Genomic DNA, 23,797 nt, shown 5'->3' on the forward strand with positions numbered 1-23,797 from the left:
AATGCATGTGGGGTCAGCAAGCGCGTGTTCAGTCCAAGAGCAGGTAAGAGGCAGGACTTCACACCGCGCAGGCTTCTGTGCCTGAAGGGTCTGCTCAGGCTTCAGGTGTCAGCCCCACCTCGCCCTCCCTTCTCACGTTCTGCTAACCTCAGCACCACCTGAAGTGGTCCCATTTTGTTCTGTCTTCAGGGTCCCTTATACATGCCTGCCTCTGAAGAAAGCAGGATCTAGAGCCCTGCAGAACTGGGTTGGAGTGGTTGGCTTTGTAACTTTGGGCCGGTAACTTCACCTCTCTCACTTTGGTTTCCACATTTAAAGCTCCGCGCCAACGCCTGGGCCTTGCTCAAGCTTCGGAGCTGGGTGGATCAAAAGTGTTAGCGTATGCGAAGAAGCTTTGTAACTGCCTTGGGGAGAGAGATCTTTTTTTTTTTTTTTTTTTTAATCTTTGTTTATTTTTGAGGGAGAGAGAGAGAGAGAGAGGGAGAGTGCGTGCACAAGTGAGGGAGGGGCAGAGAGAGAAGGGGACAGTGGATCCAAAGCAGGCTCTGTGCTGAGAGGTGCTAAATAAGTACCTTTAAATTACCAGCACCAAAGCATTGTGGGGGCAAAAAAAAAAAAGGGTTACTAATTTAGGTATAGTGGTATTTTGTTTTTACTCTAATATGTGTTTCTTTGATTACTAGAGGAACTGAACATTTCCCCATGTGTTTATTCACTTAATATACTTTTTGTAGAACACACCCATGTCTGTTCCCAATTGATTTATTGTTGTCCTAAACTTTTTCCCACCTCAACTGGCACCAGATCGTTACTGAATGGCTATTAACCCTCTTCTGTCTTCCGTGCTATAAATATTTTTTTCCAGCTTGATGTCCTTTTTACTTTATTTCCTTCTTGTGATGCAGAATTGTAAAGTAAAATTAACTTCCATTCATGTTAAGGTGTATAATCAGCACGCTAAAACTCCAGCCGCGGTTTGGAAGTAGGTTTCTGCAGGCACCATCTACCTCTTCCCCACCCCACCGAGCTCGGTGGGATGAAACAAGCATAAAAGGCAGACTCGAGGTAAAAGCAGGGACAAGGGCAGTTCTAAGCCCGAGGGCCCTTGCTAGGCAGCCAAAGGACACGTCTTTCATACTCTAAACATATGATTAGTTTCTGTGTGTGCTTTACCGCAAACTTTTGACTTTGATCTTGCTCATAAGGCCCAGGGACTTGTTGTTGAAGTTTTCCCTGGTAGCACCCATCCCCCGCCTGCTGCCTGTCCATGTTATGGGGACCAAATGGCTCCTACAGTGTCATAAGGCTCAGAAAATAGGAGGTCTGGGTCACTTATTGGTGATGACAGCAAAAGTGCTGTAGACGGGGCTTTATAGATTATGAAGTGCTTTTCCATCTGTTTTTCTTTTTTTTTTTTTTTTAATATAATTTACAACACCCAGTGTGCATCCCAACAGGTGCCCTCCTCAATGCCCAACACCCACTTTCCCCTCTTCCCCACCCCCCATCAACCCTCAGTTTGTTCTCTGTATTTAAGATTCTGTAACTTTCCCCCCTCCCCCTCCCCCATGGTCTTCTGTTAAGTTTCTCAAGATCCACATACGAGCGAGAACATATGGTATCTGTCTTTCTCTGCCTGACTTATTTCACTCAGCACAATACCCTCCAGTTCCATCCGCATTGCTGCAGATGGCAGGATTTCATTCTTTCTCACTGCCAAGTAGTACTCCATCCGTTTTTCAGTCGATCCTCACGACAACCCTGATAATCTGATTTCCATTATTGGATGAGAGAACTGAGGCTCAGAGAGGTTGTCCGTGTCCCCACACTAGTTACTGGGAGAGGCAGGAGCCCTGTCCTTAGATGTCAGAGCTGCTGTCATCTCTGCTTTGCAAAGTTAGCGCCTGGGAATGGTCTCGACCTTCCAGTAATAGAGCAGGAGCAGTGTTTCTTTCAGGTCAGAAATTCAGTTCTAAAAAGAGAAAGGCCTCACCCCCTGCTCAGGAACTCTTGGATTCTAAACTTCTGACCATGCGTAATGCACTGTCTGTCTCTTCCAATCACATGGAGATGCTACTCCAGAGAGCATGAGTGATGTCCTAAAAGAAGGAGCAGTGGCTAATGATGATCAGCATGTCCTGAGATGGCCTATAAAGCATGGCTTAAATGGCAGCTTCCATGCTGTCTACCTTAAAAGTAAAACAGCGGTTATCTTGCCAGCAAAATGGGTTTATTGCTGGAATAGGAGAGGAATTACAGTTTGGGACATGCAAGCTGTGGCAAACCATAGGCATTTCTGGAAATCAAAGGAGGGAAACATTATAGAGAAAAGAGGAAGTTGAGAAGGGCCTTTTGGAATGAAAATCCATTGGAGGAAAGTGAGAGTTCAGAGGTTTCTCATTGGCTGAGTTGTGGTATTTTCTTATCGGCTGAGCTTGTTGTTGGGCAAGGAGAAAAATCTTCCCTCCTCCAGCTGGCATAATAAAGTAGGTTTCTGTTGGAAAGGCAAGAACCCCCTTTCTTCCTGCGAGTGGTAGGGTGTGAGAGCCCCACCTTCTGGCCTCCCAACTCCATTTTATTTTATTTTATTTTATTTTATTTTATTTTATTTTATTTTATTTTATTTTTTCATATTTAAGTTAACTCTTTACTATGATACATATAGTTCAATATATAATGTGAATTTTCTCAATTTATTTAAAAAACTTATGTTAAAAAACATCCCCCTTCTATTCTAGCCCCAGTCAGATATTGTCAGGATGGCTATTTGAACCAGATGTATCCTAGTTAACATTTGTAGTTAAAGTTCTGTGGTCCTGAGTAAGCAAATTAAGCAACTCCCACATGGAGTTCTTATTGGTTCTAGCCAGTTTTGCAGTAAGCATCTTTGCCAAAAGCATTTTCACTGCAAGATTTTCATACAAACATTTTCTCTGCCTAACTAACTGGCTACAAGACAACTTTGCCATGAAAAAATAAATAAATAACTGCTTGACAGATTGGTTTGACAGTTTGTTGGTTTCAACAATTGGTTGACAGTTTAGTTTCCTTTCTGCATTAAAGCAATACTCTCATTTTTGTATTATCTAAATCTTAGCCCTAATGGTCTATACAGTGAGGCAGAATTTTGAACCCACATTTCACATAGAACTTTGGAACATCTATCAAAGGACATGTGACGATACGCCAAGAACAAAGAACAGCATAGAAGGCTTTCCCAACACAGTACAAGCCTCAGTTACAAATATGCTTCCTAGTATTTGGAAGCTGACGCCAGTCTTTTTTCGTTTTTCATTTAAATCCAAGTTAGTTAACGTATACTGTAATAATGATTTCAGGAATAGAATTTCCAAGTCCATTTAAATGAGGCTTTCTTTATTCAGTTTCACACCAAGACTTTCCTTGGTTAAATAGGATCTGGCCCTTCCCCTGGAAGTTCATAGTCCACTGGAAGAAAAAGAGACAGACCCAAACAACTATACAAAGTGTATGTAATACTCCAGCAATGTCATTCATTCATCCAGCAAATTGAGCATCCCCTGCATACCAAGCACTGTTCTAATGGAGCCCTTGCCACAATAGACCAATATCATGAAGCTTATACTCTGGCAGAGGAGACAAACAGCAAGCAAGTTCATAAACAAATAGCATGTCAGATGCTGAAGAGTACTGTGGAGAAACATTGGGAAAGCGGTTGGGAGTGTTGGAGGGAATCACAATTTTAAGTCAGGCTGTCAGGCATGGACAGAAATGCCCCGTGTAGCATGGAAAAGAAAGGTCCTCACTAGCCCAGGGGAGGGATGGCATTCTTGGTAGAGGAAACAGCAAATGCACAAGCATGAAAGTGAGAGGCTGTGGGCATGTTTGGGAAATTGTATGCAAGTCAATTGTGGCAAGAGGAAAGGGAAAGAAAATTCAGGCGTTGATGCTGGAGAGGTCAGCTGCGGCCACACTGTGAGGGCTTTTTTGAGTCCCAAGGGGCAAGGATGCCAGTGACCATGTGAATGCGGTGGTGAGGGTAGAGCACAGCTACCACACCTGCCCTCTGAGCTAGTGGCCAATAGCCCACCCGGCTGAGAGACATGGCTTTTATAGCCAAGAAAGGGTTAAAAACAGAAGAGTCTCGTACTCTTCAGCGGCCCAGTCCTCTCATGAGAATAACACCAGAAAAATTCCAATAGTGAGCATCCTACAAAATACTTTTCTAGCATATCCCCAAAATTGTCAAAGTCATCAAAAACAAGGAAAATCCTAGAAACTACCACAACCAAGAGGAGCCTAAGGACCTGTGATAACTATATGTGATGTGGTGTCCTGCATGAGATCCTGAAACAGAAAATATTAGGTAAAAACTAAGGAAAGCCAGGGGTCCCGTGGTGGCTTAGTCAGTTGAGCATCTGACTTCAGCTCAGGTCACGATCTTGTGGCTCATGTGTTCAAGCCTCGCATCAGGCTCTGTGCTGACCGCTTGGAGCCTGGAACCTGCTTCAGATTCTGTGTCTCCCTCTCTCTCTCTGACCCTCCCCCGCTTGCTCTCTCTCTATATAAATCAACATTAAAATTAAAAAGATAAATATACATAAAAAACTAAGGATATCTGAATACCCTATGGAGTTTAGTTAATAGCAATATCATAATATTGGTTTGTCGATTATAACGAAAGAACCATACGAATATAAGACTGTAAGATGTTAATCATGGGGAAACTGGGTGCAGGGTATGTGGGAACTCTCTTTGCAATTTTTCTGTGAATCTAAATAGTTCTAAAAATATTTTGTAAAAAGCCATGAAACATGTTACAACACAAAAATCGAAAAAAAAAACCCAAGTAGGAAAACATTGGTAACCCCCAAATTTCCTTGATCTTCCCATCTCTGGAAAAGAGTCCTTTTTTTTCTGACTCATTCACCCCCCACCCCCACAAATGTTATTAATTTCACCAAGGTAGAAATAAGCATATGTGTCCGTGTAGGTGGGCACGTGAGATGGGAGAAGGTGGGTGGGGATGCTGAGGTTGAGATGTGTCTGTGCCAAAGCCTCAGGGCTGGCTTCCTCTCTGAGACCAATAGAGGTTTCCAGGGAGGTAAAGCATGTGGCAGTTCATTAACAGCCTCACTGTTCCACACCTGGTGGTCGTTTCAGGTCTTGTGGGGGCCATTGGTCTGGGACCCTTGGGTCAGTCAATAAAAAGCCACCTGTGACAAGGGCCTGAGCGGAAGCAGAAAGCAAATGCATCACGGATCCCAGAGTCCCCTGCCCTGACCACGGGAAGCTGACCTTTGCTAGGAAACTTGCCCACCATGCAAGGGCTGGGTCTCATGGAAAGCCTGCAAGCCATTGTCCCTCAGTTTCTGGTGAGCTCTTTTCCCCTGTGTCTCTCTCTCTGTCCCAGCCAGTGTCGGTCTGTTTATGGATACTCTTTCACATCCAAAGTCTTCCTTAGTAACCAAGGATGCTCTGGCTCTCAGCAGTCACCAAAGTATTCCATTTTATTCCCATCTCCATCCTCTCTCGATAAAGGATTGATTTGCCACCTCTCTGAGTTTAGAAGGGTGGTGGCTAACCCTTTATAGTTGTAGGTACCCCCACAGATGACACCCAAACAAGCCATATCATATTAAGACTTAAATGTCTCACTGAATTTGCTGAAAGATGTCTTTCTTGGCCTGTCTCCGTTTCATCAGACTCCTGGCTTCCCTACAGAGACTCAGGACACCCTAACCTGCCAAAGGATTCTGAAGTTTCCCAACTGAGCTCCTTGGTGTCTATTGCATTAATGATTGGCCTTCCCTACATCAGTTTATTAACTGACACAAGAAGTCACATTCAAGCTGGCTAGACTCATGGGGGGATAAAGGATTTACCTGACTATGTATTCCTACCCTCCTCCTTCCAAGGCTGCTTCCCCAACCCCAGGGTCTCAGCTACACCTTAAATGATTAGCTTCAGCCCACGCCCCACTATCCGACCATATTCTCCGCAGAGGGCTTGTGTTGAGTAGTTATTCTAGAAGGCTGGTGAGTTGCTTCGGGGAACCTCCAGCTGTTGTCTGAGACAGTTAGTCATTTGCAGCCTGCCATCCCTCCCATTGCCTCTCTCTTCCTCCGCTAGCTTGGAGCCCTTGTTGCTGGCGTGGGAGCCCAGACAGAGGGGAATGTGGACAGGAAGAGTCCAAGGGCAGAGCAGAAGAAACAAAGGCCCCTAAGTTTACGCAGCCAAGAAAATAACATGAAACGAGATGAGGGATTTGGGCTGGACTTGTTTTGTTTTGGAGCATTTCAGGGGGCCAGGCATGCAGTTGTGTTTGGATTGGGAAGAAAGGCATAACTGTGCAGAAGAAAATCCTTTTCAGATTTTACTCTAGCTGTTACTGGATTAAAGAAAAACCAAGAGGATTACACTGTGTGAATGTATGAAGGTTACTGCGCCCAGACAGGAGGGACCCTGTCTCTTGCTGGAACATGTTGGGACAGCATTTGGAAGCAGCTGCTTGGTCCATCAGTCACCAATCTGGTAAATTTAGCATCAGGTGAAGTCACTCACGGTACTTTCCTTTTCTTTGCCTTAACAGTAATAATAATTAAAAATTAATAGTTGTGTTGGTTCTGTTGGATCAAAGTGACAGAAACCTCAGAATTAACGAATTCAACACAGAGGGACTTTTACTACTGCCTCATAGAATCCAAGGAGTGGAACTCTCCAGGCAGAGAAAACGCAAAGAGACGCAGTAGAATTGGGATTGGGAATTTTAATTCAGTTCTGTTTAAATTTGCTCTGTCTCTTCTTTGTTGCTCTGGTCTGCTTCTCTTATGAGCTTCCTTCTCTCTCAGAGGGGCCAGCTTTCCCCTCTGTATTAGTGAGCTAAGGCTGTGGTCACAAAGGAGCATAAACTGAAGGGCTTGAACAACAGAGATGTATTGTCTCACAGTTCTGGAAGCTCCAAGTCCAGATCAAGGTGTTGGCAAGCCCATGATCCCTGCATGTTTTCCTCTGAAGGAAGGGGTCTGTCCCAGGCCGCTCTCCTGGCTTCTTGGAGTTTCTTTCTGTGTGGTGTTCCCTCCATGTCTGTCTGTCCAAATCTCACCCCTTTTGCTAGGGACAACAGTTATATAGGGTTAGGGCCCACCCCAATGATGTTATAAAAATTTTTTTAATGTTAATTTATTTTTGAGAGAGAGAAAGAGAGACAGAATGCAAGCTGGGAAGGGGCAGAGAGAGAGGGAGATACAGAATCTGAAGCATGCTCCAGGCTCTGAGCTGTCAGCACAGAGCCTGACATGGGGCTCAAACTCACTGACCATGAGGTCATGACCTGAGCCAAAGATGAACACTTAACCGACTGAGCCACCCAGGCACCCCTCCAATGACTTTATTTTAACTTGATTACCTCTGCAAAGACCCTGTCTCCAAATAAGGTCCCATTATGAGGTATTAGGAGTTGGTTGAGACTCCAACATATCTTTTTGGGAGGACACAATATGCCCACACGGCCGCTAATGGCTCCCAAGGTTTTCCGTCTTAAAGTCTTCACTACCAGAGACTAGATTCTTTTTCAATACCCAGGGAAGAATTCTATCTGCTCTTTGACCAGGTCAATCTCTGATCAGGTTCTGCCCTTCCCGAGGGTGGCTGGAGCCCCCAGAACTATGATTGACCCAGCTTCCTTAAGGTGCCCAGCCCTGAACCAATCAGTGATGACAGGGAGTCAGAGTCCTTTAAGAATATGACATTTCTCATAGGACCTATGTATCCACAGATCAGCTAATTAATACTGAGTACAAATCACCCCCCAAACCGTAGTGGTGTTCGTCAAAGGGCCCATTCTCTCTCATACTCTGCATATCCACTGTGGACAGTGGATGTGGTAAGAGGGTGGAGGGGTTTCTCGCCATCCCCCGGGAGTCCAGGCCGACAGACCATCCCAACTGCTCGTCATGATGCCAGAGTGAAAGGAAGCTCCAGAGCGTCCTCAGTTGGCATTTAAACCTTCTGCCTGGAAGGGGTACACCTCTGCTCCCAACCCACTGGCCATGGTTAGTGACATGGCCCTCTTGGGGTGTGTGATCCCACCTGTGGCTGCCAAGCACAGAGCCAGCAGTGGTTGCCAGACAGCATTGATGACTCCCAGAACCCTCGTGATGGGAGCAGTGGAAAAAGTGGCTCCCAGAAGCAGGGAGATGCTCTCCCAGAATAAGATGGGGTGCTACACGGTAGACTCGTGAACGAGCACTCCAGGGGCCCTCGGGCCAAAGAAAGGGCAACAGGAAAGTCTGTGAAGTGTTAGAGGCCCCTCGGTCCGGCTGGAGCACAGAGGGCCTGAGGCGAGAGTGGCCAGGCTGGACAGTGGAGAGAACGGCTTGCTGTAAGGCAGGGTTTGGATTTCGTGCAAAGACACTTGGGCAGCAACAGGGCTTTCCAGCCGGGAGCAGCAGGGTCTCACTTGCATTTTTGGAATAGTACCAGCGACGTGATCATTTGAAAGAAGGAACGGAAGAGCGCTAGACCTACACAGAGCTCTGGCAACTCCTAGGAGTTACTGGGAGAAAGAATCACCTAGGCTCGGTGACTCTCTGGCGTGGGGTACACTTAGTTGAGAATGATACAAGGACGGCGCCGTGAAAATGCTGCCATCAGCACTGGCTCCCAAAGGAAGGGGACGAGCTGGTAGACGTAGAAGGAGGGGGAGGCTTCACAGGCTGACCACAAAGCCGAGCGAAGGCCCGGAGAGCTGGGAGCACCCTGGTGGTTAAGAACAAGGGTGTGTGATTATCCTGCACATACAAATCCCAGAATTCTTGAAAAAACATTTTTTTTTTTAAATTTTTAAGAGAGACAGAGACAGAGCGTGAGTCGAGGAGGGGCAGAGAGAGAAGGAGACACAGAATCCAAAGCAGGCTCCGGGCTCTGAGCTGTCAGCCCAGAGCCCGACACGGGGTTTGAACCCACAAGCCACGAGCTCATGACCTGAGCCGAAGTCGGGCGCTTAACTGACTGAGCCACCCAGGTGCCCCAAATCCCAGAAATTTTGATGGTGTGCTTGGAGGGTTTAAAGGTGAACTGTGGTTAAGTAAAAGCAAGTTTTAGAAAGTTGAGAAGACACCCCACTGATGCCACAGACTTCATCGGGTTGCCTTTCAGCACTTGCGGCTGTCTGAGAATCGTTTACCCCCTCGTGTGCGGTTCCTTGATGCCAGACGTAAACTCAGTCTTCTAGGCAGCGTTCTTGCACACGTAAGCACGTGATCCTTCTCTGCTGGGAGCCCAGTGTCTTCCACCTTACTCCCAGGCAGCCGTGCCCTGCAATGCACCCCTGCTCCACTCCACCTTCTCTCTGACAAACATCCCTGCCATAGCCTGGATCTTCAGTCCTTTCGAAGACAAATCACGTGCTGCGGGTTTGGGCAGCTCTCCCGTGAAGGATTCATGAGCCGTCACTTGCCGTGGTCAGCGCTGAGAAACCCTTGAGAGGACACAGAGGGAGCGCCCCAAGAGAGAATCCTGAATGGAAACCGGGAGACCGCCTCTAGGCCACAAAATAGCAAATGAGCTCCGCCCACCTCTCCTGTGAAAACGGACGCGTCCGCACCACGAGTCTGGGGCTGGCTTGCTGGACCCACAGAGGACCTGTAAAAAAAGTCTTTCAGGCCTATCATGAATGAGGACGACCAGTTAAAAATTCATGGGAAGATTACATAAAACCATCTGCTGCCTTTATTTCCCCCTGTGTGCATTCAAAAGGTGCAGCTGCTCGACGCGAAACATTGCATTGCCCTGCGTGGCTCGCCGGCTGGTCCTGCGTCCTGCACGTGGTGGGTGGAGAGGAGGTGAGGGGGGAGGGGAAGACAGGGGAGCATGCCCACCCAAGGAGCTCCACCTGGATCCGAGTGTCTCAAGCACGACCGTCCAGATCTTTCCATCCTGTTGACTCACTCTCTGGAGGAGGTATTGTTCTGTGTATGGAGTTGATCCTGTTGGTGTGTTTGTGTCTGTGTGTTTCTTTTTAATCTGAAAATTGGTCTTTGAGTCCACAAGCAACAGCTGCAGCTGCCCATAATTACAATGAAATAACCTGCTTCCTTCAGTCCTTAGGGAGAAAACGTGAAAAAAATAATCCATATTCTAAATGGACTTGGGAATGTGGTTTATCTCCCCTTCTCTCCCTATCTACTTGCAACAAGTTTCATGGCTTTACTTTTCCCTGGATTCGGGGGAAGGAAGGGAATTAACCTTTATGAAGCCTTTATCCTGGTCCACGCACACTACGATCGTCCTAGCCGTATAAGTGAGTGTTTGAATCCAGTTTTGAGGCTTCATTTCTTTCCCCACTGTCAGGCACCTTCCAGTATCCTGTTAGATAGACCCCAGATCTCTCAACCTGGTCCAATTCCATCTGGAGACCTGGGAGGTTTGGTTTTATTAAGATGTTATTGAAAATGTCGGCACATATGTAATTGGCTTAGATTAGAAACCAAAGCTCTTAGCAGGGTAACAAGGTGAAGTATTCTGTGCTAATGGTTCCATGATAATGAGACAGTTTTCAGAGGATCGGATGTGCTCATGAAGGTGTTGCTTAAAAGTCATTCTTCAAACCAGGCTGGGAAAATAAAATGCCGCAGGAGCTGCAGCCTCTGTGGTTTGTTTGGATCTTACAATGAAGTAACTAAGGTAGAAAGGCATAACTGTGTGCTAGGAATTGAAGATACAGCCATCACTGTCTTCAGGGAGGTCCCAGGCCAGTGGAAGGGGGAGACATGCTGGCAAATAATTATAAGATGCCGGTAATAAGCACTCGGTCAAGGATGTGTACAACTTGCTGTCATTTCAGCATTTTTCCCCCCTCCAAAATCCATTTCTTCAACTGGGACTTTACGGGGAGGAGAGCAACCTCACTGTGAGAGCAGTGCCCACAATGTTGAACATGAAAAGAGAAGAAATTATATGTCCTTACGATTATGCCAGGGGTCTGCCATTAGCCTAATCCCTTATAGTCATTTGCATTGAATAATGAGGAAATGGAAGGAGCCCAGCGGTTTGACCCAGGCCGCAGAGCCAGTATCTGGGTGCGGTGTGATCTGGAACCCCTCTGTTTGCTTCCAAAGCCCCTGCTCTTCTCACCGCACCAGGCTTCCTCTAAGAAAGTGTGTCTTATCCTCTTGACTGTCAGGTGTATGCAGCTCACTGTGCCCTGTAGATAGAATGAGGGAATCTTTTCTCTTTCCCCTTGAAAATGCCCCAAGTTTTAATAGCGGGCATCTTGATGGGAGTGATCCATGGTCATCTCCAGGCTGTGGGTATGACAACCCAGTTCAGGTGTATTGAGTCCTCTGGGCAATCCTCCCAAACAGTGAATGAAGTGGGCCCAGAGTGTAGAAATGCTTGGCCCCTCCTGGACATTGTATGTGCCCCATGTGGATTCCTGGGTATCCAAAAGATCCTGCCCCAGGCTCCTGAGTCCACTGCTCCTGCTACCATGGCTTAGCTAAGAAGGGACGGACAAAAGCAATGCTCCCCTCCGAGGCGGGGGAGTATGGTGTCCTGCTACCTTTGAAATTCTTTGCAAGAGACTGCAGTCTCTGGTGATTGGGACCCAACCCAAGGCATTGTCTTATCTCCTTGTTTGTTTCACTTTGGGGAAAACTAACAGAAGCAAAGGTGCTCTGTGCTTAATTCCATCTGGGCCTCTCAAAGGCAGTGCAGGAAGCAATCACATTCCACCACCCTAGGGCAGACAGGATGGTGCTCTGGAAGCAGAAGGTGTACTGGGAGTATCGGGTGTCCTGGTGTCGAGCACAGGGTCACAGCATGCTTTATGGCTCACCTGGAAAGAAAAAGAACAGGGTTTAGATTTCGTCTCCACTGCTTCCTAGCTGGGGGATTAGAGGCAAGCAGCTTAAATTCCCTAAAGTCTCCTTTTCTTGACTGTAAGTCCGGAGGGATAATGCTTGCCTAAGTGCAGTTGTTCAGAAGGTCCGTGAGCTCAAATACCAACCAGCACCTAATACTCTGCCTGGTGCTTGGCACACAATTAGGAACTCACTCCCCTTACAATTCATGCTATGCAAGCCTTGCCAGATTCATCTTCTTACAGTAGATCTCCAGTCATGTCACATCTCTGCTCAGAAACCCTTGATGGCTCCTGATTACTCATTGAATAGTGGCTGTCTTCTCTGGCTTGGTCTTCAGGGCCCTGTCCGTCACCTCTCAGGTGTGTCGAACTCTGCTCCCCTCCACACAGCCCACATTCTAGGAGGCTGCGCTACACATTCTTTGCCGTGCTTTCCCCTCCTGTGCCTGGCTCCCTCATACAAAGCACCTGCCGTATACGCAAGCCGTCCGCCTAACACTGCCTCTGGTGCAAGGCTGAGCTGAAACTATATGTTGTCCAGTAGGTGCCCCCAGATTTGTCAGCCAAGCTGGTCTCTTCATTCCTCTGTCCTCTCACTGGCTTTCATCTGTATCTCTCTTACAAAACTGCCAGGCCTTACTGTTCCTTGCCAGCCTGTGAGCTTCCTAAGGGCAGGATTTGCTTTTAAGTCATCAGTGCATCCTGCACGACACCTAACTCTCAACTATATGAGTGAGTGAGCGAGGGAATGAATGAATGAATGAATGAATGCTACAATCCCTTCCTAACTGGGTTGCCCTCCACGAAATGCTAGTACATAAATACCTCTGAAATCTTCGGTCTGCCCATGAGTATTTTCGTTTCACTCCTAGTCATTGTGGTGCTTATGAGAGATACTTGAAAAAAGAGGGAATTCGGGGATAGGACTTGAAAAAGACACAAACAGGAGAAAAGGTGTTGAGGTTTTCCCTGAAGCCCTGGCAAAGAGGAAGGTGGAAGAGGAGGTAAACTAGTTCAGCGGCTTCTTTAACAGGGTAGGGATTGTAAGGCCCAGGCAAGGGTCCACAGCACAAGCTGCGGCCTGAAGCTACGGAGGCAGAATGGGATTTTATGACCAGGACAAAGGAGAGGGGTTTAAGAGAGACCCTGAGTATTTTGTCTGAGTCACTACATATGACCAGGACCCCTGCAGGACCCTCGTGGGCAAAGCCAAGAGCTCTGAGTCCTAAAACCCACAAGATGGTGGGCATGGGGAGAGGCTCACACACAGGAGAAAGTGCCTCTTACCCTGCACATTGTTATAGCAAAACAATCTTTTGCTGCTCCCTGAAACTGTGGAGGGTAAGCTTACAATGAACAAGGCATGGTAAGGAGAAATTAAGGGCACAGTAGCCATGACTGCTCATTCAAGATGCCTAAAATGATCATCCTATGCTATGCAGTGTACTGCCCATTTCTGATTTTAGTGAATGTAGTGTGAGTTTGAAAGGCTTTTCTTGAGGTGCCTGGGTGGCTCAGTCGGTTAAGTGTCCAACTTTGACTCAGGTCATGATCTCACGGTTCGCGAGTTCAAGCCCCATGTTGGGCTCTGTGCTGACAGCCCAGAGCCTGGATCCTGCTTCAGATTCTGTGTCTCCCTCTGTCCCTCACCAGCTCTCTCTCTCTCTCTCAAAAATAAACACTAAAAAATTTTTTTAAATAAAGGCTTTTCTTGTTTACCTCCAGACTTTGTCTTGTTAATTCTATTTCTGCCTAACAGGTCTTCTCTCCTAGGGTGTTTAGGAGGCTGGCCCCTGAAGTTGGGGAAGGGATATTCTGCAGTTGGGCAGAGCCTGGTGAATGTTCTTGCCTAATACAGTTCTATTTTGATTAGAATAACAAGAATTTACAATAAAGAAATGTGAAATTCAGATGAAGCTAGTAATCTGTCACCCTTAGGAAAATTGTGTTTTTAACAGAGATTACCAGTAAGTCCTCACCTTGTAATGGACAATAAAGTCTTCTTAGTCAGGTTCCTGCATATATTTAGCAAATAGGTATTCGGGAAATGTCTCAAAAATAATTTTTACCTCAGACGCCTAAACGCATCTTTCATACCTTGTTCTTTAGCCTAGTGTGTCTTTTACATAAAAAACCATTTTGTGGTGTTTTCAATGTGTGTGACAGTTGGTACAGGAGAAAGTAAGCAGATCTTGGGTCTGTGAGAGCCTGTGTTCAAATGTTCTTCCTCCTCTTACAGTGACCTGAGGCAGATGACTTAAAACCTGTGAGCCTCCCCTTGCTTTTCTTTTGAGTGGGGTACAATTTCTTTTACTCATTTCACAAACTTTCACTGTGTGCAGATATCTCCTTAGGCACTGGGATCACAGATGACTCAAATTCATCATCGTAGAATTCTCGGGGCAAAAAGGACCTCACCAGGCTCAGAGTTTTCCTCCTTCAGATGAGGACACAGAGGCTCAAAGACAGGATGTGATTTTCTAGAGGTTGCAGTGTGACAAGAAGGTGCACATAGCCAGAACTCTTGTGTGTGAGGAACTTGGCCAGGTGACTCCCAACACTCCCATACGGCATATCATAGTGAAGATCGCCATTTTGTAGGGCAGGACACTATGGTTCAAAGAGATGCAGTGACGTGTTTCTTTACCTGGTGAATCAATGATAGAACTGTTGAGGGGGGCCAGGGCCTGGTGCCCGTGTTCCATCCCCCATCCCCCACCCACCTCCAGCCTACCTCCTCCATCACAGCACCCAGTCAATCCTTCTTCACAAAACACTCAGTTTCACCTCTGCTCCAAGTCCTTGCAGGGCACCAGGATTGTAAAGAAAACCTATCTGCAGTCCCTGCCCTTGAGGGGTTTGGTCAGGCAAGATGATTTCTCCCACGGCACAAGATGAGATGGGAGAACAGAGTATACCAGGGCCGCCCAGGAAGGCTGCATAAAGGAAATGTGTTCCTGTGAGATTCACAGGGTATTTGGGACCTCCCCCCATTTCCCCCCCTGGGACCGGGAACAAGCCCCTCCCCTCATTGGTGTGTGTTTGCAATGGCTACTGGTTAGAAATCTGTGGGAAAGGGTCCAGGGCATCTTGCCACCTCATTCAGTAGGGTCTGTGTTCTCTGCTTTAACAGAAAGGATCCCGCCCTGTCCTCCAGGATCCCATGGCCCTGGAGAGAGGGCTGCAGGGCCCAGGGACACTGCTGACTCTTCAGAACGTGCTGACATGGAGCCAGGTCAGTCCCCTTGTCTGCTCTGATTTTCTGTGTCATCAACTGCAAAGCTGTGGTCTTAATGAGAAGTGCCATCTTGGAATCTGAAATCGTGCATGCTTTTTGGTTGAAGGCTTTTGCCACTAAGCAGCATGGCAAGTAGAGGAGGTCAGCCCAAAGTGGAGGTGGCCTTCTCAGGGAGCAGATACAGTAAGAGGAGTGCTGGGTGCTGGAAGCCAAGCCAACAGCCGGCACACTGGGCAGTGGCAGGCAGGGCCCGGGCATCCAGGTGGGATGTGACGTGGGAGCTGGTGGCCAGGAAGCACCACGCAGGTCCAGGACCGCAGAGGCAACAGTAGCCGTCGGGATCATTCTGGGATCCAGGAGATCAGAGGCTGTGTCCAGAGTCTGATGGTCACGTTTTGAGCTTAGCTGGGGTGGGATCAGAGGCACAGTTGAGAGTGGGGCAGGAGGAGGTAAGTGGGTGGCTACTGGGACAGGTGGGCTGGAGGCCAGGTCCAGCCAGCCAGAGTGGCTCTCTGGAGGCTTTTCTTTATATTGCTGTGCAGAGGAACAATGGAAAAAATGGTACAAAACACCTGGGTTGCATCAGAAAAGCAGGAGGATGTTTCTAGCTAGAGAAAGTCGAATCATGATGGAGGCTAGGTCATGGTGAAGAAGGCTGAAGAAGCAGAGGAGCCAGGACGCAGGGAGTAAGCACCTTACTGAAAACCTACTATGAACCGAACACGATCTCTTATCCTCCCAGCAGTCTTGCAAGGTGGACGCAGAGTCTCACTAGGCTTAGTTATGCTCCATGAGCAAGTGTATTTCCTGCTCATGCTACATGTCTGACCAAGGGACATAGAGGACTGTGCTCTACCTAGTGACTCGAGCCAGGCTGATGAGAGCTCTGCTGTGTTTTGGGTACAACCTGCAGCCACCTTGGTCTCTGTAGCACAAGAAGAGAACCAGAAGATTGAGCACTGGCCCTTAAATGCTTTGGTCCAGAAGTGTCACATGGCCTATGGGCCAGAATGAGTCACAGGGTCCAGCCTGACTCCTCGGGCTCTGGGAAATGTGGGAAAAATACGGTTATTTGATGAGCAATGAAAACTGCTTCTGCCACCGTAGATATTATTTCTGTTTTACGGGCCAGAAAATTGAGGCTCAGAGAAATTAACTGTATTGTCTGAGGTCTTCCAGCTAAAAAGTGCTGAAGCCCAGATCTTACATAACCTCTGATTCAATCATTTATTTAGCAACTCAACAAGGACACACTGAATGCTCACAATAAGCCCAGCACCCCGCTAGGCTCTGGGGAGATAACAGGGAACGGAAACAGAGCTGGCTTCTGCTGTCAGCCTGAAGCTTGTGTAACTACAGCCTGGGATAAGTGTTCAGCCATACACACATGGCTCTCTGAGGAGATCTGTTAAGATTATTAGCTTTCCATATAGAAGGGCAGGTAAAATGGGGTCATATTTATTGAGACATTGTGCCAAGTACTTGATTTATGAATCTCATGTAACTCAGGGAACCCCATGAGGTAGTCCTTACAATTCCATTTTTAAGATAAGAAAACTGAGGTCCACTCAGGGAGGTAAGATAACTAAGCTGAAGGTGAACTCATCCACCACAATCATGCTTGCTTGTAATGCGTGAACGTGAGAAGAAAAAATTCAGTCTCACCCTCCCACACCATTGAAACCCAGGAAATGTGCTCTCTCCTTCCTCCTCTGTACTCCCCATCCCCGCCTTTCTCCCCCAGGTTCCCCCAGCATCCTGTCAGGTGTCACATGTGGACACAGCTTTCAGCAACAACAGAGGGAGCCTCGTGGAGGCCAGACATTGATGGGGGGGAGAGGGGGGATCGCTCATCCCATGTTGGTGCCACCCATAGAGCTGGGCCCTGAGTGAGGCTTGTTGAACTGAAGGAGAGAGGGAAGAAATTTCAGAAATCTAAGTAGTGGGATCTGAGTCTGGCAGGGTGAGATTGAATCTGAGCCTTGGGACGGGCAGATTCTTCTGTCTAGAATGTTCTGCTTTTCCTCTCTGGCCTCCTCTCCCTCCCGTCCCTCCTTTTGCACGCTGTATTATATTTACACTGACTCCATCAACTTCTGTCCCCTCCTCAGCTTGTGTGTCCACCTCCTCTGTCCCCACACTGGTCCAAGCCATCTTCTCAGGCCTGGATTATTGCAATGGCCCCTTCATAGACTCTGCTACCACTCTCCCTCCCAGGGGTCTGCCACGTCAGATCAGATCAATTCTCTGCTCAAAACCTGCTGTGCACCCCCATCTTTGGCGGAGGAAAGGCCGAGTCCTCACTGTGACCCACTGGGACTTACACCAGCCAGCCCGTCTCCTGTCTAACCCCATCTCTCCTATGCACCCCTCACTCACACCGTTGGCCTCTTCACTGTCCATTGAACCATAAACATATTCCTACCACACGGCATAAGGCAGAGATGCCTTTTTTCCAGTCTTGGGAAAGGCTCTTCAGGCAAAGGAAACTGCAGTGAATAAAGCGAGCAGAGCACGCATGCACCAGAAAGTGCTCAACACAAGTGTGTGAGGCCAGTGGTGTGAGCAAGGTAGGGGAGGTGAGGGTGGGAGGCCTGCACCCGCTGCCCCATGCAAGCGGCCATTCTCCCTTCCGGTCCTTCCTGTGCCTTCTTCCACCTGATCTCATCCATGTGACGTTTCTCTCCACCTGCTGCATCGTCTGTTGCTCTGTAAGCTTGTCTGTGGTCTGTTTCCCTCAGTGGAATATAAACTCCACGAGGGCAGGGACTTCCTTTGGGTTGTTCCTGCAGTGTTCTTACTCCTGGAACAGGGACTCCATAAGCACATATTGAATGAGCGAATGACTGAACAAATAATTTCTCAACAGATTCCACGTCGTTATTTGCTTACACGCTATCGTTTGTACCCTTCCTGCCTTTATATGTGCTGTTCCCCCTTCCTAGAATGGCCCCACTGCCATTCTCCCCTGACTAACCTCGCATTCTTTCTCGCTCACTCTCACCGCCCAGGAGGGCGAAGTCCCTGCAGCCCATGGCCCAGGCATTATCCATCCATCCCTGAGAGCCTGAGATTTCAAGGCTAAGCACAGCTCCTCATCCTCGAGCCCCCAGTGCCTGGGGCATAGCTAGAGTCCCATTATTATTTATTGGCTTGAGTCAAGTGGACCAGAGCGTGTGTAGAATTGCAGCCCAGGGGCCACACCCTCCTCCCCTGCATGTAGCCTCACCCACAACCAGGAGGCAGGGAGCCCTTGTTGCCAATTCAGTCTCCTCCTGCTCACCGCCTGCCTCAGAGATCAGGAAGATGAGGCAAATGGGACACTAATGAAATTCAGAGAGAAAACTAAATTGGGAGGTGTTGCAAACACTGAGGAGGAGGGAGACTGGTTTAAAAGGATCTCTCCAGGATGGGAGGGGGAGTGCAGGAGTGGAGAGCACTGGAGTAGTGTCCCACGTTTCACCTTTGACACCTGTGTGTGGGGTGATCGCTTTAGCTCTAGGGGCTTCACTTTTCTGACTTTAAATTAGGAGCCTTTTACTTGATTGACTCATTTGTTCATTCATGCCTTCCCACCAACTTGCCAAAAAAGATTTGAGTGGGTTACCAATCTTAAATTGATTAATTAATTAAGACCAAGAGCATTTAATGCAAAATTAAGGCAGAAAGAAAGAAAAAGGGGAAGGGGAGAGGAAAAGGATTTCCAAAGTCCCTCAGAGAGGGAGTTCCTGGGAAAGGGGTTACAAGCCACTGACCTGAGGGTTATTTATTACAGGTTTCTTATGACACGCCGGTGGGGTTGTGGATGTTAATGACCTTTAGGAATGGAAAAGTTCTGGTCAAATGATAGTAATGATGACCAGTGTTTTCGAGTGCTTTCACATCCACTGTCTGATCCTTCAGTTATGGCATTGTCTGCTGTGTGCCAGGAATCCCCACAGGCACTTTTTCTCTGTCTAGTTGAATGCTAAAAGCACCCTGAAAGGTAGTCTTTTAAAGCCCATTTTCGAGATGAGGTGACTGGGTCATCTCTTCAGCAAATGGTGCTGGGACCAATGGCTATCCACGTGCAAAAGCAGAGAGTGGGACCCTTTCCTCACACCATATACAAAAATTAACTCAAAATGGACTGTTGACCTAAATGTAAGAGCTATAAACCCTTAGAAGAGAACATAGGCATAAATGGTCATGACCTCCGATTAGACAGGAAATGGTTTGGCACACACAAAAAGGAGGAAAAAAATACATAAATTGGATATCATTAAAATTAAAAATTTTTGTGCTTCAGAGGAAATAGCATACAGAAAGTGAAGATGAGCACAGAATGGGATAAAATATTTGCAGTCATAGATCTTAGAAGGGATCGTATGCAGACTCTATAAAGAACTCTTTTTTTTTTTTTTTTTTTTTTTTAATTTTTTTTTTCAACATTTTTTATTTATTTTTGGGACAGAGAGAGACAGAGCATGAACGGGGGAGGGGCAGAGAGAGATGGAGACACAGAATTGGAAACAGGCTCCAGGCTCCGAGCCATCAGCTCAGAGCCCGACGCGGGGCTCGAACTCACAGACCGCGAGATCGTGACCTGGCTGAAGTCGGACGCTTAACCGACTGCGCCACCCAGGCGCCCCTATAAAGAACTCTTAAACTCAGCAATGAAAAGACAAAGGGCCTAATTCAAAAATGGGCAAAGAGTTTAAATAGGCATTTCTCCAAAGAAAACAACAGAAATGGCCAATAAGCACATGAAAAGATGTTCAACATTTTTAGTCATCAGGAAAGTTCAAATCAGAGACATTGAGTTATTTGTTTGGGCCCTGCCTTCCTGACAGTGTGTGGTCAACACACCTCCCTGAACTTGGCAAAGAGGTTACTGCTGAGTGAGATGCCTGGTCTGCCATTAGGGTTTTGACAGGAAGGGAAAGAAGAAGGAGGAACAGAGAGCGACAAGCATGACAGTAGGGTCCAGCCAGGGACAGACTGCCTGTGGTCTCTTTTCCCAATAATGGGCAGAAATTGCCCTCTGAGAATGCTTTCTGGGGTTAGTTATGCATCTGGCTCTCTTCACCGTATTTCTGAAAGCAGTGGCTCTCAAACTCTCTGGTTTCAGGACCCTATTTGACTCCTCCAAATTATTGAAGACCCCAAAGAGTTTTTGTTTATGTGGATTATGTCTGTTAAAATTTGTCAAAGTGGTAATTAGCACTGGGAAAAAATGTTAAAATCATTATTTATAGCTCATTTAAAGTAACGATAATAAAGCCTTATATCAACATAAATAACACATTTTAATGAAAAATGACTTTTCCAAACAAACAAAAATGTATAGAGTGGCATTGTTTTATATTTTGGCAAGTATCTGGCTTAACAGAAGATGTATCTGCTTCTACATTCAATCTAGAAAACTCCACTGTATACTCATAAGAGGACAAGGATGAAAAGGGCAGTATTTTAAGTAGCTTTGACCTCACTGGCTTCCTAAAAGGGTCTCAGGGACCTGTAGGGATCTCTGGGCCATACCTTGAAAGCCGGGCACAAGAAGTGAGATCCTTACTGGAGTTCAGCAGGGAGTGCACAAGTGGTCCTCTGTCAGTCTGGTAAAGAGAGGAAGGGACGTGAGGACAGTCTGAGTGGAGAGGTAATAGGAATCTACCTGGACTGAAGCCTGGCTGCGAGGCCTCAGGCCTTTGCACATGATACTCACTTGGCCCAGAATGCCTTCTCCCATCTTGGTCTATCGGCAAAAATCCTCCTCGTGCTTTTAAGGTTCACTTTGGATGCACCTGCCTCTGGAAAGCCTTTCTTACCATCCGTGACATCCCCAAGGCTGGGCTGAGCCCTCCTCCACACCCAGCCTACTGATGGGTGCCACTAGGGTGAGCATTGCAGCTGGGGAGTGGTTGGGAGGTTGAGGCCTACGGGTGGAAGCCCTGGGGTCCAGGCAAAGGAGCTGGGGCCTTTTGTTATTCTTGTTTTAGAAGTGAGAAGCCATTGGAAATTTTTGCACAAGTCTCTACTTGATGGTTTACAGATTTATGTGGACAGAGGACTATGGTCACCAGTAGACAGATAAAAGTCATCTGCTACTAATTCTAATTCACTAGCAGATAAAGTAACTTCACTACTCTAGAGGAGAATGGGAAATGAGGGAAAGAAGGAGGAATTAAACTAACAGCTAACTGAGCACTCACTGTTGTGCCAGGCATGCATCATGTTTATTTAATCATCATAGCAGTTCGGGTATTTCCCCTGTTTTACAGATGAAGAAACCGAGGCATCCTTCCCTCTCCCCTCCCCAAGGACACCTTCCTGCCTGTAAGCGGCAGAACTGGGATTCAGACATAAGTCAGTCTGCTTTTAAAGCTCATGATTGCTTTTGCCACCGCTCCCCAGGGGCTTGGCCCCATTTGTCTGACCTCAAGTGTTTACTGTTACCACACTGCTTTTTAAAGCCGTGTTTCCATCATCTCTTTCCAAATACACTTTTTAGCCCTTGGAAAGTTGAACAGGAACACTAGTTATGCCTCTTTGTTCCACCCTTTTGGAGTCTACCATGGCCACTTCCCCACACACAGCAGACAGTCGATGATCTCCTTTGTACTGCCTCCTTTTCATAGAAGACATGGCCACAGTGGAGATATTAGCCAGTGGGGACACTAATGACTTATTGGGTGGTCAGCTCTGCCAGAACTGGCCATCCTGGTTGGTGATCACAGGGCTCAGAACAGATCTTCTTCTTCTCAGGATCATCTTGGAGATAAAATCCTGTATGGCACACCCCAGTTCTTCAATCAATAGTGAGCGTGGCAAGCCAGGCTGATGAGGCTGACTGTACTGTCACATATGGTGTCGATTATGTCAGTGAAGCAAAGACAAATGAATATTTATTGAACTCCTACTATGAGTTGGTATCTATACCGGGCGCATGGCATGTTTCTATCCTCGTTATGAAAACCATTATGTCTGGGACTCTATGAGACCGTTTGGGCACTGGAAAATGGGGATACTCCTGAGACACAAGAGTATCATTTGCTCAGGGACATAGATGTGTTAGTACGTGGAGGGGCTGGGGTTTGAACTGGGTCTGTTTGGGAACATTACGTTGTCCTCCACATGCAGAGAAAATGCTGAGTCTGGTCTCAGCAGGGACCGCAAGGTTCAGCAGTGCCGAGCAGTGCCGCAGTGACCCCCAGTATCCTTGTGCTGGCTTCAGGCTTGTGCTTCCCAACCGCCTTTCCTCCGAGGTTCCTTTTCCTGCCCTGAGTTTGCACCTTCAGCTTTGACTCAGAGCACCTGGAATGCCCACCACTCTACCATGCCACCATCGTCTTTCAGCACCGAGCATCTCTTGGTCAAAGTTCCTGGGCCACTTGAATACACAGATGGTCTTAGGGAGCAAGAGGTAGGAGCAGGTCACTTAAGATGAAATCTGAAAGGTGTCACAGATTTGAGCTTGAAACCCAGGAGTTCCCTATTTGCTCAAAAAAAAAAAAAAAATCCCTGTAGGTGACCACTTTTGGTCTCAGTCTTTGATGCTTCTTTGGGAAGCCAGGTGAGGACGCCAGCCCTTCCCCGGGCCTGCAGGGGTTGGGGTGGCAGAGTGACGCAACCACTGCTCCAGATGTCACTGTCCTTCTGAAACCCCCATCACATCCTTATTTACCTGTCCCCATCCTCGGGTGGTGCTGCTGCACAGTCCTGGGTGTGCAGGATGATCAGAGAGCCATTTGCAAGCCAAATACCTGGTTTATTTCCAAACAGGAAGGTCAATGTCATTATCCTCAGTGAATTCAATGACCAAATCCTCATAATGGTAGAGCTCTCTTCCTGGTGCTAATTGTATCTTCAGCTGTACATCTCAGTGGCCAGTTAAACCAAAGCAGCAGATCATGGCCTGAAGGCCCTTTTCTGAGGCTGTGAACCTCTGTCGCTGTACTGCCTTGACTTACCTGCTGTGAAATGGATGCCTTTAGACATCTTCCACCCCCCACTGCTTTTGTGAAAGCTCCCTTGGTGGAAAAGAACGGTGAGTCACCATCTATAAGCACAGAATCCTTTGCCTCTTTGGATTCTAACCATGGTAGAAAAGTCGAGTGTGCAGAAAACGCTCCAGGGGTGAGAACAGACATTTGTTGAGTACCTATTATATGTCAGCCACTGAGCTAGGCATTTCACAGTCCATTTAACCCTCACAACTACCAGGGAGGTAAGCATTGTTATTTCTGATTCACAGATGGGGCCATGGAGCCTCAGAGAGGGTCAATGACTTTAAGTCACACAGCTGGGAAGTAGGGGGGAGCCTGGAATTGAATCAAGGTCAACTGCTACAAAACCCAACTTTCTCCCACTGGGTTGAAAATAATAAAAAGAAAGAACTACAGTTTGTGGCATGCTTACAACACTCCTGACTTGTACTAGCTCATTTAATCCTTACAACAACTCAGTGATATTAGGTACCATTGTCATCCCCATTTCGTACATGAGAAAACCAAGGTATAGAGGAGTGCTTTCGGAATGAAGGATTTTCCAAAGGGTATTCAGAAGGTAAGCCCCAGCCATCTGTCACTGCTTGCTGTTCTGTTACAAATACCTATTGTCTAAAATAAGCACGGGCCTTACTCATAGAATGCGCTTACTATTTGGTTATTGATAATGAACTCCATGGTATTCTTACCTGCCCAGTGGAACGCCTATTCTGGTCGCTGTTGACAGCG

At 47.2% G+C, this 23,797-nt stretch overlaps 1 protein-coding gene across 1 annotated transcript in view; it reads left to right on the forward strand.

Annotated features, from left to right (window-relative positions):
* Positions 1-23,797, forward strand: part of TENM4 (teneurin transmembrane protein 4) — a 598,010-nt gene that overhangs the window by 73,695 nt on the left and 500,518 nt on the right. The window contains exon 3 of the mRNA XM_042904074.1: positions 14,979-15,080. Within this exon, the coding sequence (XP_042760008.1) occupies positions 15,071-15,080 (10 nt within the window). The 5' untranslated portion in view covers positions 14,979-15,070. The remainder of the gene's footprint in view (positions 1-14,978; positions 15,081-23,797) is intronic.

The sequence above is a fragment of the Panthera leo genome, chromosome D1, assembly GCF_018350215.1.
Source record: "Panthera leo isolate Ple1 chromosome D1, P.leo_Ple1_pat1.1, whole genome shotgun sequence".
NCBI lineage: Eukaryota > Metazoa > Chordata > Mammalia > Carnivora > Felidae > Panthera > Panthera leo.